This window comes from Protopterus annectens, chromosome 2.part0, assembly GCF_019279795.1.
Source record: "Protopterus annectens isolate FY-2018-M chromosome 2.part0, PAN1.0, whole genome shotgun sequence".
NCBI lineage: Eukaryota > Metazoa > Chordata > Ceratodontiformes > Protopteridae > Protopterus > Protopterus annectens.
In genome coordinates, this window is record NC_056728.1 from 709,723,420 (window position 1) to 709,742,579 (window position 19,160).

General features: G+C 38.9%; 1 protein-coding gene across 1 annotated transcript in view; it reads right to left on the bottom strand.

The window, feature by feature from the left end:
- The window catches only part of LOC122792773, a 390,852-nt gene that overhangs the window by 355,697 nt on the left and 15,995 nt on the right, over window positions 1-19,160 (bottom strand). The window contains exon 3 of the mRNA XM_044060345.1: window positions 3,423-3,584. Within this exon, the coding sequence (XP_043916280.1) occupies window positions 3,423-3,584 (162 nt within the window). The remainder of the gene's footprint in view (window positions 1-3,422; window positions 3,585-19,160) is intronic.

Consider the following 19,160-nt stretch of genomic DNA (forward strand, 5'->3'; position numbering starts at 1 on the left):
CCCGGGCAAACATTTAGTTACCTATTTAAGGAATTATTTGTCTGAAAATGAGTTAGACAGAATGGAATAGATAAGTTACTACAAGACCTTCTTAGGGCCCAAAGGGACTGTGTGAGGGGGATAGTGGGAAGTAATATAAAAGTAAAAACTTTGAGAGAGAAAAGTTAGGCTTCTTTATCTACAAAGCTGAACAGGCATTCCTCTCTCTTAAAGTAAAAGATTTTAACAACTCTCCTGATACGCTCCTGAAAGTAACAAATTCCTGGCTCTGAGACTTAGAAAATAAGAGGAAGAAAGGCAACTGATACAGGTTTGGCATCCATATTCCCACAAAATGGTCAATAACCTTGAAAGAAATTGTTGAAGTGTTTGGGGAATATTACACTTTCCTTTACTTAAATAAGGCAGAAACTCGATAATTTCTTCAAGACAGGGAAATTCTATCTACATATGTTGCCTTTGCCCAAACTACGACAGGAAGATGTAGACTCTCACCTTTTACTTTCCAGGAGGTAAGAGAGGTTCTGAAAAGAGATCTGGTAGGAAAAAAACTGAGGACGGGATGTGATCCCTATAGAGATATATAAATGTGGAGGATGTGAAGGGAAAAGGACCAGGGGGAAGAGGGAGGGAGTGAATACTGCAAGAGTGAAGAGAAGGGCATCTACCATTATGTAAGATCTTACACAACTGTATACGGGTCTATATCATATGAGTGAATCGCACAAATTGCGAACACTCATAATATCGAACGTACCGGACCTCAAACTTCCTATTGGGGGGGCTGTGCCCCCCACTAAATATATATTCCAACTCAGAGATCGCACTACAGTGAGGAAAGGGCAAATATCCCATTCTTCACTGTACTGCAATCTCAGAAAAAGCACTTTGAGGTTCAGTATGTTCGATATTATGAGCGTTCGCAATTTGTGCGATTCGTTCATATGATATAGACTCCTGTACTATGTAGGGAGGAGAGGGATTTTATGTTTGTCAAGTGATCTGGAGTTTAGATTTAGGGAGGAGAAGAGATTTTAGGCTTAGGGAGTGAGGTGGCAATTTAGGTTTAGGGAGGGGTTTACAGAGTGACTGGTACATTAGGTTTAGGAACAGAAAGGGGATTTTAGGTTTAGGAAGCAATCGTGAGTTTAGATTTAGGGACTGGGTGGGAGTTTTTAGGGGAAGGACCAGGGCTCTGATAGGGACAGATACTCTACATTTGCTTAACAGGGAACAAGTTATTGGGACTTAGAACACTTGCCAGATAGGTGCGTGTCAGTGAGGAAGTGTGTCACAAACTAATGGTATGTGAGCACTTTAGTAGCTCCACAAAATCTGTACTACATGACCATGACTAAAACCTTTTCTTTCATTTGCCATTTGTTTTCTGCTTGCCAAATGTGGCGTTGAAGAAACAGAACTGCGCTGTAAAAGTGCAAGCTGACAACAAAAAGTACAAGCTGTTTTCTGCTTGCACCTTTGCAACTTTTTTTTTTTTTTTTGAAGTCGCTCTTGCTTCAAAAAAGAGGAGTATAAGATGCATACAGAAGATAGCTAAAGAGTTAACTCTTTAGCTGCCTGCTACTTGCATTTTTCTGCTCTGGTTCTATTTTTTTAAGCCGTGGTTACTAAGAGGCAAAACAGTAGAGTTACCAGAAGAGTGCAGCAGCAGCTGTTATCAGGTACTAGCTGCCATGACAGAGATTAGCAAATGGATATCACAACTACTGTGAAGTCTGTGTGTTTGAGTGCTTGTCTATTTTGCAGCAGGTGAAACACTCTGAAACCATCAAGGACAAACAAGGTATTATCACATAAAACTGTGTGTGTATATGTCTATGTTTGTGAGCGTGTGTGTGTGTGTGTGTGTGTGTGTGTGTGTGTGTGTGTGTGTGTGTGTGTATATGTATATGTGTATGTGTTTGTTCAACCTGCATTATTACACACTTAACGTAACGTTTGTATTTTGGACATAAAATATTTCTTCCAGCAATTACAGAATTTATATAAACTTTCAAGCATTAGGTGGATGAACCATTTTACATAAAAACTATTAAAAATGATAATCTATACTAATAAGAAAACTAATTCATATCAGCTTAACAGACAGCTAATTTTTAATTGCAATAGTGTCCATTAGCGTGGGTATTAAAGAAAATAATGGACCTTCCCAGGGTGGGGAGGCTGTCCGTCTGTGTCTGTGTGTGGCTGTGAATTTTTGCGAGCGTGTGTGTGTGTGTGTGTGTGTGTGTGTGTGTGTTCAGCTGACATTATTAAATACATAACATAAATGTTACATTTTGGATATAAAATGTTTACTCCAACAACTGCATATCCTACAGGTTTACTATTAAAATTTCGAACGGCACTCCGTCGACTGTGCTATAGTCGGGAACGGAAGTTCGAAAACGTTGAATGTCGAAGTCAAAAAATCAATCTAGGAACAGTTTTAACATGGGTCGAGGTAGGTATTCAGTATTATTCTGAACTACAAACATCTCCCCTACCTCGACCCATGTTAAAACCCATTCCTAGATTGTTTTTTTGAGTTCGCAATTATCATTTTCGAACTTCCGTGTTCGACTATAGTACAGTCGACGGAGTGCCGTTCCAAATTTTAATAGTAAACCTATCCTACAACAATATCAAGCATTAGGCAGAAGAACTCTTTTACATCAAAAATATAAAAAATGCATTCATGCTAAAACCAATACGAAACAGAAGTCTCATTTTCTAAGTGCAATAAATGCCATCCAAGTTGGACAATACAGGAAAATAATGGAATTTCCAGGGCTGAAGAGGCTCTTCACCTGCAATGTTCGGTTTCACAACACCACTTGGTGGTCTGTTATTTCCCCTGTATCACTACCTTGTCAGGCATTACTGTTTACTTAAATTTCCTTGCAAGCCTTTATATATGGAAAATATTTTGTTTACCATAACGGTCAGTCTGTTTTCTGCATAATTAATAAATTGGCAAAGTTAGTATAGTCAGTTGTGAATAAACTGAAAAACAGAGGTTCTAATAATGAGGCACACGACTGAATCAACACAAAGCAAGGCTCCACTACATTAAGTCTACTGCGTATTTTTTTGCAGTGCTTCACAGAACCAGACAACTATATCAGAGTCACGAATGAACTCACCAAACTTTCTAATGCTCAACAATGAAGGGGCAGGACAGGAAGCAAAAGAGTAGACAATAAAGTACTTTCATCAAAGAAGCTGGCAAAAATACTAAGGGCAAACACACTGACAGCTTTAAAAATGTTTGATGGCAGACATGAAATAACTTATTTAATCACAGAGGTGTAGCAGTAGCAGACACGGACTGCAAGTACGGTATCAGAGTTTTATGTGAAGTTATGCCAGCCCAGCTGCCCTTATTCTCACAAAATGCTTATCTTCAAGTTAAAGATTACCTCCAGGATCTTTTTCCCCACCAAAGGACTCTTCACTGGACTCTTCATTTTCAGATGCTTCTTCACCAGAACTTGATTTGAAGTTATGGTTTGCTGCATCAGTGAACACATCAGGGCCATTCTTAATATGAGCAAGATCCGATTGTTTTATTACAGCTCGTTCTGTAAAAGGTTAACACAAATACATATTTCAGAACATCAGGAAATAACATACTGTTTTACCCATTTCAATCTGCTTGCATCACCTTTCTTTTTGTTTGCATTGCCTGTAATTGTCACCCCTTCCTTACCTGTACTCTCCTCCAATCCATTTTATCTAGTTTCTTGCTTGTGTTCCATTCTTACTTGGAGCAGTTAACTGATTTAGTATCATATCCCTTTCAGAAGTATCTACTAATTTAGTAATCTTTATGAGAAGAAATGCCTATAATCATAATTTATACAAAAGCTTTTAAGTATTACTGGTTAATTGTCTTGTTCTTCTATTTAACATCCATCTGAGAGTGTGCCACAGATGAGTATAGTTATATGCTTCTCTTTGCAGTCCTATATTTCAGTACCTCTATCACTGTCTGCATACTCTGGCACTCTGGGCAAGAGTCATTCCTGAAAATATCTTGTTATGTCTAACAGGCTGATATTAGTATAAATAAATGCAAACAGACCGCCTTCATGATTACTGCCTTGGATCCGAGGAGAGTCATTGGTCACGTAATACAAGAGAAGGACACCGTATTCTCCTGCAGCTTTGCTTTTGGTGAAAATGTAATAAAAGATCCACAGTTTGACAGCCTCCTTCAAGCAGTCAGAAAGATACAAAATAGTTGTCTAACACTTTGAGGAAGAAGTAACACTAATAGCCACTCTACACGATTCACACCCTGGTTGTGGAAAACAGAAACATGACAATGGGATCTCTTAACTGGACAGGATGGCAGCTAATAAGATACATATGTGTATCACAACTTCAGTGAGAATTTAATGATGTATGAGTTGTCACCTCAGAGGAGGTAGACCCACTATGAAGAAATTGTTCATGGTTCATGGGTAAATACTAGGCTATCAGTCTGCAGACTATTACAGGCCTAGCCAATAACCAGAAGTCAGAACTAAACCCTGTATCTTGTGTCTTTGAAGTAAAGATCTTAACCATTGCACCAAACCCTCCCCTCATAATGATATGCTTATTTTAACCCACAGCATGCCAACATATATGCATGTTGGTGAATTTCTTTACAGACCAAGCTACTAGTCAGCACAAATTACTAGGCTTGCAGTCCAAGGGACCACTGAGGAGCCTATCCTAGATTTCCAACTGCCCCTAAGCACTGTCTAGTTAAGTGTCTTGTGCAAGGTCACACAGTAGGGCAAATGAGGGCTGAGGGAAAAAACCCTGAACCACAGCAACTACAGCTCACACCCTTAACCCTCTGTGTCAGCTGCCAGAGATTGCCAGGACATCCAAGGAAAATGGGACATAAGATGCTTGTCAGCCTCCAGTGGAAAGATTACTTTTTGCTGAATGAGGTGTGGGGGGTTTTATGGCACAGCTTATAATAAAAAACATCCAGGAATCTATCTAATTGGTTTCTTGAAGATTGTCACCAGATTATCATATAATTCCCTTTTTCTTAAAAGAATACATGTTCAGGGTATGTACCTTCCACACTTGGGTCTGGTTTCCCTGTTTACAACCATCTTGGAAGACACCCCACTACAGCGGTTTAGCTCTGTCATATATTTTCCCAGGACTTGACACCAGACTTTACATATTACAAGTAAAGTTAAGCCACTGATCCTTATAATAAGAAGCTTACCTGTGAAGCTCTGTAACATCTGGTGTCCCCACCACCAAACCGTAATCTCTATGATAATACCTATTTATATTTCTGACTGCATGACTACTGATCCCTTTTCTACCATAGTTACTTTGACTAGTACTTCTTCAGTTCCATATCAGACACTTGGGATCCTTTCCCCAGTCCTCATTACATTACTGCTGTTGGAACAAAGACTCAACCTACACAGATCCTTAGCCAGCTTACTCTTGTTCCCAGGGAATCTCACAGTTTTTGCAGTTATCCTCCTGTATCTGACTTTGCACCTTTTTATGACTCACCCCTAAAATGCAGCTCATATTAAGATGCATTCTTCTTTGCCAGAAATACACAAAAGTGAGCCAAACTCTGTAGCAACATCAAAACAAAAAAGTTATATCTCACACTTACAGTTTTCTTTTCTTTTCTTTCCCACAGTCCATTCTTAGATCACAATTAAATGTTCTACCAAATGTGGATCTTTTACCTTCTGGATATTCTTTTGGAAATTGAAGGTATTGCTTGATGTATAAGAAAAGCACATATTTTGCTGGTCTGAATCTGCTACCTTCTTTACCCAGTTAAAAATCTTAACCAGACTTGTATAAAATAACCATTCAATGATGAACTGCTCGTTTGTTTTCAGCAAATCTCTCTCTCCACAAAAGTTTTCTAAGTTCCACAGTTGATGTGAATGCTCTACAAAATAATCGTTGGCAGTTCTCCCATCTGCAGATGACTGAGGTTCACAAAACACAATCACTAACACTCTCCTCTGCAGATGATGACCGTGTCTGCAGGTGTTCTTGCTGTCCCATGGTCATCTTTTTCAGTATTCTTGCCTGCAGCAGTCAGGTCCCACAAATATGTTTCCATATGGTCCTGCCACTTGACTTACTTTCCCTTCCATCTTTTAGCTACAAGAGCCACACTTCCTTCCACAAAACCACAGAAGAAATGTACTGTGATCATGACCTCTGTTAATCTTCCAGCCTTCTAACACTCTTGCATCTAAAATCCTTCCACTGACTTTACATTTTTTTACAGCTGTACAAGGAAAAAATCTAGTTTAATTTGTTAGGACTTGAAATTCTGTCTCAGACATGGCTGCCACAACCTCATGCTGGAAATCTTTATTATTACTTCTGCCTAGTCGCTACTGTTGGCTTATCTGACAGCATTCCTTATATGTTATAGTCATTCATTACCTATTCTCTGTCTGTTGCCATCAAACATTTCTGAGACTTGGCACAGCTACTCACTGTTTAATAAGTTTTTGTGGCTTACATACCAACAAGCCTACCAAATTCACATGCTATTATTTTGATGTTTAAGGAGTTTTACTTCTTGCTTCCTTCACTTAATGTTTAAGCTTGGTAGTGCTATTAAAGCTAAACAGAAGGTTTAATTCTTGATTTAATCTTGTAGAACACAGTATAGAATGCTGAGCTTGCAGGCAGGTATCAGTGCAAAGCCTTACTCCAGAAAGGAGTTGCATGCTAGCACTGGTTCTTCATTCCCTGGCCACCTCCATGGCAGCAGAACACAGTCTCCGTAAATACTAATGTGGTGTCTGGTGTGGCACTGTGCATGTCAGCCCTCCAAAATATTGTGATTGCTCTGTTTCTATAAAGTTGTCTGTATGCTACACATGATCCTTTGATGCTCGCCCTCTCTCTTCATTCATTACTCTCTTGTAAGTGTTTCTACTGAATGTTTAGGACTATCTGAATTCACCCTCCATCTGTGCACAGTTTGCACACATAGCAGCAAATGTGCAAATTTTGTACAATGTAGTTAAAAATATTATTACATTTATTGTACATTATTATGCTTATAATAAACATTGCCTGCTAGTTAACTATTACACTGTTAATGACATAGGCTTTCCTCAATGCATGCCTTGCAGGACACATTAAAATATTCAGAATTTCTCTTCTCTTAGCTATTGTGCACTTGTTTTCTGATCTATTTTACTCCTTCCTTACCCAGAATGAATTTACCCTGATTTAACTCCCAAGATACTTACTTTTTCTTTATGTTATCAAGAACCAAAACAACATGAACCACTGCCACAAGCCATGACCCAATTCTCAAGAATTCTACAATATAATGAAATAAAGAGTTAACGCTAACGCTCGGGCTCTCTCCGCTCTCCTGCCCTGCCCCCTATTCCCTCCCGCCCCCACTACCTCTACATTTATAGTAATCACAGCCACACCCACAGCTCACCCTCACATCACCTCCACCAATCACAGCTCCTCAAGTCATATCACATTATACCACACCAACTTGCTCCACACAAAATACTCCCAATCACTCTCATTCCCACTAGGCATTTTTACATCATCCACACTACTTCCCCATCCACATATAGTGCAACCCTATAATTCCTATTCAGACCCCCCACCTAGAAACAACTTAAACTTTATAACCATGACTATCACGCAACTAAGTCTAGTCTGTCTTGTCATAATTATTTACAACACCACAAGTTATCACTCTAGCAGTATCCCTAAACTTAGTAGCACAACACTACATTATGCACTCTCGTATACAGACTCCACACATTATAATAATATCTGCCCACAGTTATTCAAGAACTACATAATGGACCAATTCAGGACTAAACACATATGCTCTCATTCCTACTCCAAAAAAACACAATACTTTCTCACACTCCTCACCAAACACCAACATCTGTATAACCATTTTAACTCCAGGCTCACCATAAGTGGGGATATCCACCCCAACCCAGGCCCAAATCCATCCTTTCCAACTCAAACTGCTCCAACACAAATGTCAGAACATAACATCCCCACTTTCTTCATCCCTGGGCAAATCAACAACAGCAGCAAAACCAACCATCTTTTAATGCTAAATATTAATATTAGAAGTATCAAAAATAAACTACCTGAACTCCAGGCCACAACAGCATACTACTCCCCAGACATAGTTGCTTTAACAGAAACCTGGCTAAATAAAAACATAGCTAACTCAGAAGTTCTCCCTACCGGCTACAATATCATTAGACAAGACAGACCACTTTGTAAAGGGGGTGGAACTGCCTTACTGTACAAGTCAAACTTAACTGTCCGTCAATTACCAAACTCCTACCCATCCCCCAATAATTGGGACATATTTATCTTACAACTTCAACTTCACCCTAAAAAGGTCATCACCACAATTGTGATCTATATTCCACCTGGTAATACACCTGCTAGCCTTGAAGACTTCTTATCCTGGTGTTCTTCCACATACTCACAAGAAACCCTTATTCTGGGGGACTTCAACCTAGATTGGTTCACCTGTATATCAGAACCACCAAGTAATCTAATAAATCTCCATGGCTACCAGCAGCTAGTCCAAATTCCAACTAGATGTGATAAAAAATCTAAAAGGGAATCCATCCTTGACTGGGTCCTAACTAACAACCCCACATTGTATCCTCACACAGGCAGTCTCCCAGACACCTTAAGTGACCACAACATAATATACTTTATACGTAGTAGAACAAGCATATGCAAAACCACTAACTATATATCCACTAGAAACACAAAAAATCTCTCCTGAGGTCCTCAACACTTTACTCTGTAACTGTGACTGGACCCCCCTAAAAATCCTCCCACTTGACCAGGCTGTAGCATATTTCAACAAAACATTTCTACAACACCTAGACACTGTCGCTCCATTGCGCAAAATCAAGGTTAGAACCTCTACAAACCCATGGATCAGTAAAGAAACCAAACAAATCCTCAAGTCCAGAGATACTGCCTGGCTTTACTATCAAAAAAACAAAGAAACACAAAGCCTAACTAAGTACCAAGAACTGCGCAACCGTGCAAAAAATGCATTAGGCTGGACAAAAAATCCTACTACATAACATTACAAACTAAATACCAACACAGCCCACAAAGATTTTGGAAAAATGTAAACCAGCTACTACAATCCACCCAAAAGGCTACCCCCAAACCAACCACCCCTGACACTAAAGTTCCCATCGAAACACAATTCAACTCCCACTTTGTGAACTCATTTCTATCCTTAGTATCACAGGACAGTTCCTTCCTCACTATCCCCCAACACAAATAACACTAATACAAGCTTTACCCTCAAAACAGTTTCCACCACTTCAATCAAAAGCATGCTCTCCAAACTAAAAACCTCATCAACAGCAGCCGACCTACTCCCCAGCTATTTCTTGAAACTCACAGCAGATGCTATTGCTATCCCAGTCTCCACTCTCATAAACAGATCAATTGTTGAAAACTATGTGCCCAAACTCTGGAAAATATCCTATGTTACACCCATACATAAAGGCGGGACCTCCACTGAACTTAATAACTACAGACCCATTGCTTTACTCTCCCCCCTGGCCAAAATCCTAGAAAAATACATCCATACCCAGATGCTAAACTATCTCCTAGACTGCAACATCCTGTCACCTACTCAGCATGGTTTCAGACCTGCCCATAGTACCACTACAGCCCTCCTCTGCTTCACAGACACAGTAAACCGTCTCAAAAATGAAGGCCTACAAGTATCAACTCTTTTTTTGGATATGTCCAATGCATTTGACACAGTCTCACACCAAATCCTGCTAAACAAACTAAACCAATATAGTCTATCAAATTCCACTCTTACCTGGTTCCAAAGCTACTTAACTGACAAGTACCAAGCTGTGAAATGGGAAAATTCTCTCTCTCCTCAGCTGCCCATAACTATAGGAGTCCCACAGGGTTCTATCTTAGGACCACTACTATTCACAGTCTTCACAAATGACCTCCATACCTCCACACAGCATGCATCTATAATTCAGTATGCAGATGACACTACCTTAATCTGTGCTGCACAAAACATTCCCACCCTCCTGCAAACAACTCAACTAGCATTCTCTGACATTGAAAACTACCTTACCAAAGCCCAACTTATCCTCAATCCAAAGAAAACTCAGCTTATGATTATAACCAGTTCTAACAAAAACACTAACAGTCAATTCACTATCTACTCCACTAATGCTACTCCAATTGCTCCAGTGGCACAGGCTAAGCTATTGGGAATAACCATAGACTCCCACCTAAAATTTGATAGTCATCTCAACTTAACTATTAAAAAAGTTCATGCCAAACTGGGGTCGCTCTACCGTATCAAACCATTTCTTACCAACAACACAAGATCAGCCATTGCTCGCTCCCAACTTCTATCCACCCTACTCTATGCATCTCCCATTCTGACTAATCTCAACAAAACTGAACTAAACAAAATGGAAGCATGCTATAAAAGAATTGCCTGCTTTGCTGCAAATTGCTCATATAGAACTTATCACTGTACTGCTTTGAGACAGCTCCAGTGGCTTGAACTGCCCAACCTCCTAACCTACAATCAGCTCTGCCTCTGTCATTCTATTACCTCCCCAATAAGTGTCCTGCCCTCAAAAACCTAGTGCAACATTACTCAGTCAAAAGGCCTCTTAGATCATCAAGCAAACTACTACTAGAAGTCACCAACAGCTACAATAGCTTTGGAGATGCACTATATAGTAGTTCAGTGGCTAAAAAATGGAACTCTGTCCCTACAAGCATTCAAAACACATCATCCAAAGCCTCCTTTAAAGACCTCATCAGGCAACATCTCAAGGAAAGTTGGCAGTGCCATGATTGCTCCCCAGGCTAGTGAAAGCGGATAACACATACATACGAAATCTAGAGCACTTGATAATAGTTTTCAATCTTACTCAAAAACACTGGCTAATCTACAATGTATGTACTGTACCTGTGTACTATGTATGTATTCTACCTATGTTCCAAATTTCAGCTGTACACCACAAATCTATTAATTACCTTTATTTTTAAAATTAATATGTTTTTGTTTGTTCTCTCCACTGTAACTGTTTATGTGCATATCACTGTAAAAACATGTCTCCTGTAATCTGTGTGTATACTGATCATGTCTAAAAAACTAAATGTTTCTGTAATTTTTCTTTGTGGAGCTTTTCTCCCCGGGCCTCTGCTGAAAAAGGGCCTTTTCGGCTCAGTCAGACACCCCGGTTAACAAATGTAAAATAAATAAATAATAAATAAAATATTAAGGGCAAGCGCTTTTGTCTGAAAATAATCAGAACTTGAAATGATATTTATTTGATTACATTGTGGAATTTTGAAAATTAGGTCTTGTGACACTAATCGTTTTATTTTGGTTCTTGGTATTGGAAGCACCTTTGATTTTGTGCTTGTTTCTTTATGTAATCCCTAATCATTGTCTCAGCTCCTCCCCATCACATGGACTAAGCAGACTATTACATGAAGTCGCACAAGTGCACACTGGGATGCTGCTTAGTACACATGCATATTAATCTCCCTTTCATTTATTGCATGGAAGGTATCATTCTATGAGAAAACATTTATGGCAGGACATAATGAACTCAACCCTGAACCCATTGTGCCTTCTCTTCCTAAAACTCTCATTTGATTTTTTAAGTCACCCTTGCAAACTCTAAGATATCAGCTTTGTCTTAAGGCTGAAAACTCTGAAGGGTGGATTCACCTTTAAAATCCTACATTTTTTGGCTGCTTTTGAAATACGGTTGAAGTACTATCCTTCCACTTCCTGTACTCTCTGACCTCTACGTCTGTTGAAGAAGGCCAAGCACATAGATGGAATTGGTTGTGGTGGTAATATGAAGTGTGTGTGTGTGTGTGTGTGTGTGTGTGTGTGTGTGTGTGTGTGTGTGTGTGTGTGTGTGTGTGTGTGTGTGTGTGTGTGTGTGTGTGTGTGTGTGTGTGTGTGTGTGTGTGTGTGTCCGGTTGCATGCACATGTGTAGGGGTGTTCAGGCAATAATGACTGGTTATATGGTATTACTGCATTTGATCACCCAACATGGATAACTGTGAATCCAGCTCATGTCTACTTCAATTTGTATTTGTTGTCACAAGTGATACTTGAAATGAATCTCAAAAGGCATGAAACCACCCACCCCCCCAAAAAAATTTCAAAAGCAAATTAATTTTTTCAGTGGCTCAGCAGGTAGCACACCCACCTTTGATGCCTAAAAGGTTTCCAGAAGTCTGTGGGTTCTATTCCCCCACCAGGTGTCTGGACTCATTTAAATTCTGACACTGCGCTGTACCTCTGGGAGTTGTACTCATGAGGTGTTACCCTTTGAGTGAGGTGTCAAACCAAGGACCCATTCCACCTAAGCTGGTAATAACCTAGGTAGATGTAAGTGATTCCATGGCACTTACTGAAAATAGCAGGGGTGACTATGCAAAGAACATTAATTTACAAGCAATAATGAAACATGTCAATTCATCATACATAAAATTACCATTCCCTTCTTAGAATGTCAACTTCTAATAAACTTGATTTTTCTTGTGTTGATATTTTCAAACACCTTTTCCTTAAATCATTTGTTATACATAAGTTTCTAATTTAAATATACAGAAAAATAAACAAAAATTAAATAATAATTTAACAACATTCATTTCTGAATATGAGCAAAATTTTGATTTATTATACAGAACACTCTAGTGCTTTTCTTTATGTACCACCCATAAGATTTTCATAACTAAGTCAATACTTCGTTCTTCTTTAAGTCCTTCACAAACATCATATATCCATCCATCCATCCATCCATGAATCCCTTTTACTCATTTTGGCAAAACAGTGACAATCATCTAGAGCCAAGATTTACATTGCTAGGTGGCTAGCCCTGCTGCGGTAGTTGTTTCACACCACACTCAAACACACACTCACATCTATGGTCAATTTAGAGTGCCCAATCCACCTACTCCATGTCTTTCAAATGTGGGAAGAAACCAGAGCACCCAAAGGAAACCCATGTGAACACAGCGAGGATGTGTAGACTGCACTGAAGGCACCTTGCTGTGAATCGAACCGGGAAAACTCTTACTGTGAGGTGACAGTGCTATCCACTGTGCCACTGTGAATTCATTAAGTCTAAGCACTAAAATTCTTTTTTCCCCTGATAATTCCCTTAAAGTTTTTATCCTTGAGTACTTCAGAAAATGGCTGATTGTCACTCATACACACTCTTCATAATTATCTTTATATTTCTGCCTTCATAGGGACCTTACCATAAAACAACCCCCATCCAAAATCTCACACAGGAGAGCCATATTTTCATCTTTCTTTTCTTCTAAGTACTGCTTGCTTTATTTGCTTCGGTAAATTTTAGCTAGCAAGTGCTACATAATAAATTGTAATAATGTCATTAAGACATTCTTTTTGTAACAAATTAATTTGCAATGCTTTTTTCTATAGCACATTTACCTGCTGCATTTCACACAACCTCTTATCCTCTAACTCCTGGACTATAGTCTGAGAATCTTTATAAAGAAATAATCCTAAGAAATGGACTTCTTTTCCTCTCGTCGTCTTAAAAAAGAACAAGCACAAAAGATGAAAAAACAGATTTACCATTGGCAATCCACCTTCCTCTTCTTTGCTATACACCAGCCCACATTTACACAGTGAAGCAGACCTGTTTACTTCCAATTTTGTAACCAGAAGTCTAGCTGGTTCAACCAGCACCTTGGAATGGTACTATGACCCAGTACGCCACACCCTTAGCTCTTCAAGTGAAGAGCGAAAAAAAGGACTTCACTGTAATAAGCTGATTACTACATTGTAAGCAATCAGCTTATTGCAGCTAGATCTACCCCCCCCCCCCCCAGCTCTTCCACTGAAGAACAGCAAAACAAAAAAGACATTCCTTCTACTGGCACACTAACCAGATGGCCAGATGCATGACATGCCCTCCTCCTCCTGCACGACACCTGCTCCCAAACCTCCTTCAACATATTTTATATAAAATATATATATATATTCCTTTTAAACTGTAGCAAAGCAGTTGCTACAGTTTATATCAGTGGTGCACAACGTCCAAGCCATGGGGCCAAATCCGGCCTGCCACGCAAAACCCCCAGAGAGTAACCAAAAAATTTAAAAAAAAGTGAAAGAATTTCAGTCATGCAAACTTTCCAGCACGTGCTTACTTACCTAACTGACTGCAGTTGTGCACACCTCTAATTTTAGCTGTGGAAATAACTATTATTTCTTGTTTATAACTTGTAGTCTGTAAACAGTAGTAACGTTCTGCAAGAGTTTGTAATAAGTCATGGCTGAAAGACAGAATAAAGTTAAATGCAAAGTTGATATATAAAACAGGTAATTTCATGACTGCTGTCTTAAGTAAGAATGCCAGTACCTATTGTTAACTTGTAACGACTTACTATGTTTTGAGGTGGCCTGCAGATTCATTAAGAATTCGTGTAGTGGCCCTCCCCACAAAAAGGTTGTGCACCACTGGTTTACATCCTGCCTGCATGGAGCGCTACAGCTATCACGCTTTAGTTAAAAAATTTGTCTTTTTAAACTGTAGCATATAATTTGCTACATTTTGGGTCCTGACTGCACAGAGTGCTACAGCTCTCAGGTTTTGGTTAAAAAAAAATGTTTTTACTTTTAAACTGTAGCAAACTGCTTGCTACAATGTAGCAAGTAATTGCTACAGTTTAGATCACACACACAGAGCTCTACAAAGCTCAGGATTGGTGTTTACTGCCAAAACACACATGATTCAAGTAAAATCAAATCCCTCCATCTGCTCCACTCTGCATTTACTGAGTACATAGTATCCCTGACGATTCCTGCTGCAAAGGTAAGACAGTCTCACTGCCAAGGGAAGTTTTACAACTGAATTTCACTCCAGTTGTAAAAGCACAAAAGGAGAAATACCTTCCGTTAAAACCAGTTGTACTGAGCACATAGTATCTCTGATGATTCCTGCTGCAAAAGTAAGATGATCTCATAGCCACTCTTGTACTATTTGCAGATGACTCTACACTCATCTACATAGCCAACCTCTAAACTACAAAAACTTTAAGAAATTACTCAAGAATCCTTTATGTACATAGAATCCTGGCTAGACAACTCACAACTGCTATTTAACCCCCCCCCCCCAAACACCACAAGACTACTACTTTTCACCCCTAAAACATTCTCCCAAAGCACAACTCTTGTCAAAATCACCTAATTACATAATACCCTGCTTGAACAGGTAGGGCCCTAACACCAAACTCTTACGAGTCAACATTGATGACAAGCTGAAATTTGACCTACACTTCCAAACTATTATAAAAAAAAACATCTAAAGCTCGGCCTCTTATATAGAACAAAACCCTACCTAACAGGCAGAACCAGATAAACCATATCTAAAGCCTACCTCCTATGTACCCTACTGTATGCCTCTCTACTCTTTACTAACATAAAATGTCCACACAAACAAAGCTTGAAAGATGCTACAATAAAATAGCTTGCTTTGTTACAAATCGCCTCTTTAGAACTCATCTCCGTTCTGCCCTTAAACAACTAAATTGTACTGAACTCCCACATCGTCACCACTATAGTCAGCTATTACTGGCTCATACTCTGATATACTACCCTGATAAGTGTCCGGCACAATAACACATGCTTCAGCACTATCACCATACCATGGACTGAACTTCCACATCACCTCCACTACAGTCAACTACTACAATCTCATGCTCTAATATACTACCATGATAAGCATCCTGTACTAAAAGGCATGTTTCAGCACCCCCCCCCCACCACCAAAGCTCCTTGTTCTAAAGACAAGCTTCTCCTCTCTGTCACTAAAGCCCAAAATACATTGGGAGCCTCCTTACATTCAGACTCTGGAATTACTCCCTGGAATGCCCTCCCACATGCTTTCAGGCTTCTTAAAAGCCAATGGATAGTCAAAACACACATATGAAAACACCTCTCAACATCCTGGCTCTGTAGCTGTACATCTCCAGGTAAAGCATAACATCTCTCTACTTCCTCATCTACTATACCTCTATTCTACTCTACTGTACCCATTGCTAACTATCACTGTTGTCTTCATCTACACCACCTTCTACTTGTACATCTCTTAACTCTTTACCCCTCATTTCATGTATATCTCAGTATTAAATCAACCTTTTGCTATCCACCCTTTGTAAATAACTCAGAACTCTGTATTGTGACATCTATCCTACTGCATAGTTATTTAACTATATCTATATAATTAGTATAAAAAGCCTTACTACTGTATGTATAGTTACATCTTATCTGTTTTGACACTGTAAAATTAACTTAAAAGATTCTGATTGTAATTCATGTACCAGAGCTTTTTCACCAGGCCTCTGCTGAAAAATGGCCTTTGTGCCCAGCTGGACATCCCCGGTCAACAAATGTAAAATAAAATACATAAATAAATAAAATAACCACTTGTTCCCAACAGAACATTTTTAATTAAATAAACTCTTTCTACAAAAAGATATTCTGTATTCTTTCTGTGCATTTATTACTCTCTTTATCTTATCAAAAATATTTCTCCATTCTTTAATAATCTATTCTTTCAAACCCTAATGAATTTTTAATATCCTAAAGAGGTCTTCTTTAAAATATATACTATTAAACAAATCTACTCCCATGCTTTTCCCTTTTAAAAGCCATTTTTACAAGCATAAATAACTCACGTTCCTCTGAAATGGAAGCAAACGACAAAGGTTTATGGCGGATTAAGTTTGCAGAAGATTACAAGCTGGGGGTTAATACTGAATCCCCTGCAGACACTAGCATTCTTCAAGAAGGTCCATCTCTGACTTACAAATGGTGCTACAGCCATGGTCTTCATGGAACTCAATGATAAGGAATGCATAACTGTACCCTTTTGGGAAGTCAACCATCCTGGCTAATTCCCATGTTGATAATATGCCCCTAACAGATGACCCAGGGATCTGGGTTCGCCTTACCTTGATCACCATGTGGCCACAGTGGTGATGAAATCCTTTTATGTTGAGCAACTTATAAGTTAGGGCATGGCATCTAGGCCAAAATAGGTAATTATCCTACTGTATCCTGTCCTTATCAGACCAATCATACAGTACAACACTCCCTTTGGCATGTACCAGACCAGGCATATGCAGCAACTAGAGTGACCTCAGAGGTTCCTTATAAAAAGAATACAAGGAGAAACAAACCTGCCTTATGCAGAGGTCCTTAAAGACCTTTCTCTCTACTCAGTCTCCTATAGATTGCTGAGGGGATTACAAGGTATCCACAAACCCCACACTTATGAATCTCCTGCATATTTGTAAGTCAAAAGGTACTAGAAACACAAGGTCTAGAGACCTGAAATTTTTTCTGTGACTTAAAACACAACATGCTGGAGAGACAGATATGTGTCCTACAGACTGCCTCTCCTATGGAACAGGTCTCCGTCCATGTGAAGCTGAGTTTGTCTATTACCTAGTTTAAGTGCAACCTAGACCAGTGGATGGGGAATAGGAAATTTACACTGGGCCTGGCATCCATGTCCCTTATGGACCAAGGCAGCTTATAAATGACTGGCTCTCAATATCTTATTTGGAAACAATACATCATTATTTTTTCAGGAAAACTTGGCTAGTCTTAGAAAGCCCCCCCCACCCCCCACCCCGGGACGTTAGCCTAGTAGCAATCTATGAATCACTTACCAATCCTATAATGGAGTTAACACATCTTTCTCTTACTACTATCAACTCACTTGCTTTTCTGAAAATGACAGGGTATTTAACACCTTTCTCTGTCTCTCTCACTCCATCCTTTGGCTATTCATTTTACCTTTGTAATGAGTAAATTAACTAAACTAAATAAGACAAGACTAATAGAACAATATTGGTATATACCACTTATCTGAAACTTCCCTCTATCCCCCATTTTCTAATGTTTCATGTATTCTCTTTCATATACATTAGTAACAAACTACTCAGAATTTGATACTAAATTACAAACTCTACAAATTCTTAACTGACTGCATTCCATGTTACCATAAACCTTGATAATCTCGCAGTTTACAAACTGCTTCCTTCACATGTATCTTTAACTATCTCCCTTATTATTAACAACTGGGCATTTATACATTTACTTTTGATTATTCCAAACAAATGTGGTTCTATATTTTTCCAATTAATTTTACTAATCTAGTCACTAATCATTTCCTTAACATTTTACAAAACGTTTAATAATGCTAAATGCTTCACATTAGTAATTTCACTTTCCTTGTCTTTCTTCCATTTAAAATCTCATTTATACTCTGACATAATTTCCTTATCCATCCATCCATCGAAACATCCTCAACCCCTATTTTCCCATTTTGCACATGGGGTCGGGTATCATTTCAACAGTGACAATCATGTCGAGCCAAGGATTACACCGCTGGGTGTCTAGCCCTGCTGCAGCAGTTCATCCATATCACTCACTCGCACACACATTCATGCCTACGGACAATTTAGAGTGTCCAGTCCACCTACTGCATGTCTTTGAAAAATGGGAGGAAACCAGAGCACCTGGAGGAAACTAATGCGACCACAGGAAGGACATGCCAACTCCGCACAGAAGGCATCCCAGACAAGAATTGTACCAATGCTGTGAGGCAACAAAGCTAACCTCTGCACCACATATACCACTCAATCAATACTTTGCTAAATTATTCAAGCTGTCATTCTTCAAATTTCATATAAACTGCATAAAGTATCCCATCTTAGCATGGGAGACTTTCTTTTTACTAACTTAAACAATTTCACATCTTGTTATTTAATCTTTCAAACTTCTCATTTCCTTTATTTATATGTAGTGGATTATCTGGATTTCTGAATATTCTAATTTAAACTGTTGCAATGCCTGTAATGTAATTCTTTTAACAAGGTCAGCTTGACCCTTTTAAGATATTAACAAGCAGATGGTAAATGTCTTCTAACTATGTAGACATTATAAGGTTTATTCATCCAGTTCTTTGTATGAAATGTGCTTTGAGATGTTTGTTTTAAGTAAACACATAAAACATGTCTATATAAAAACATAAAATTTGTCAAA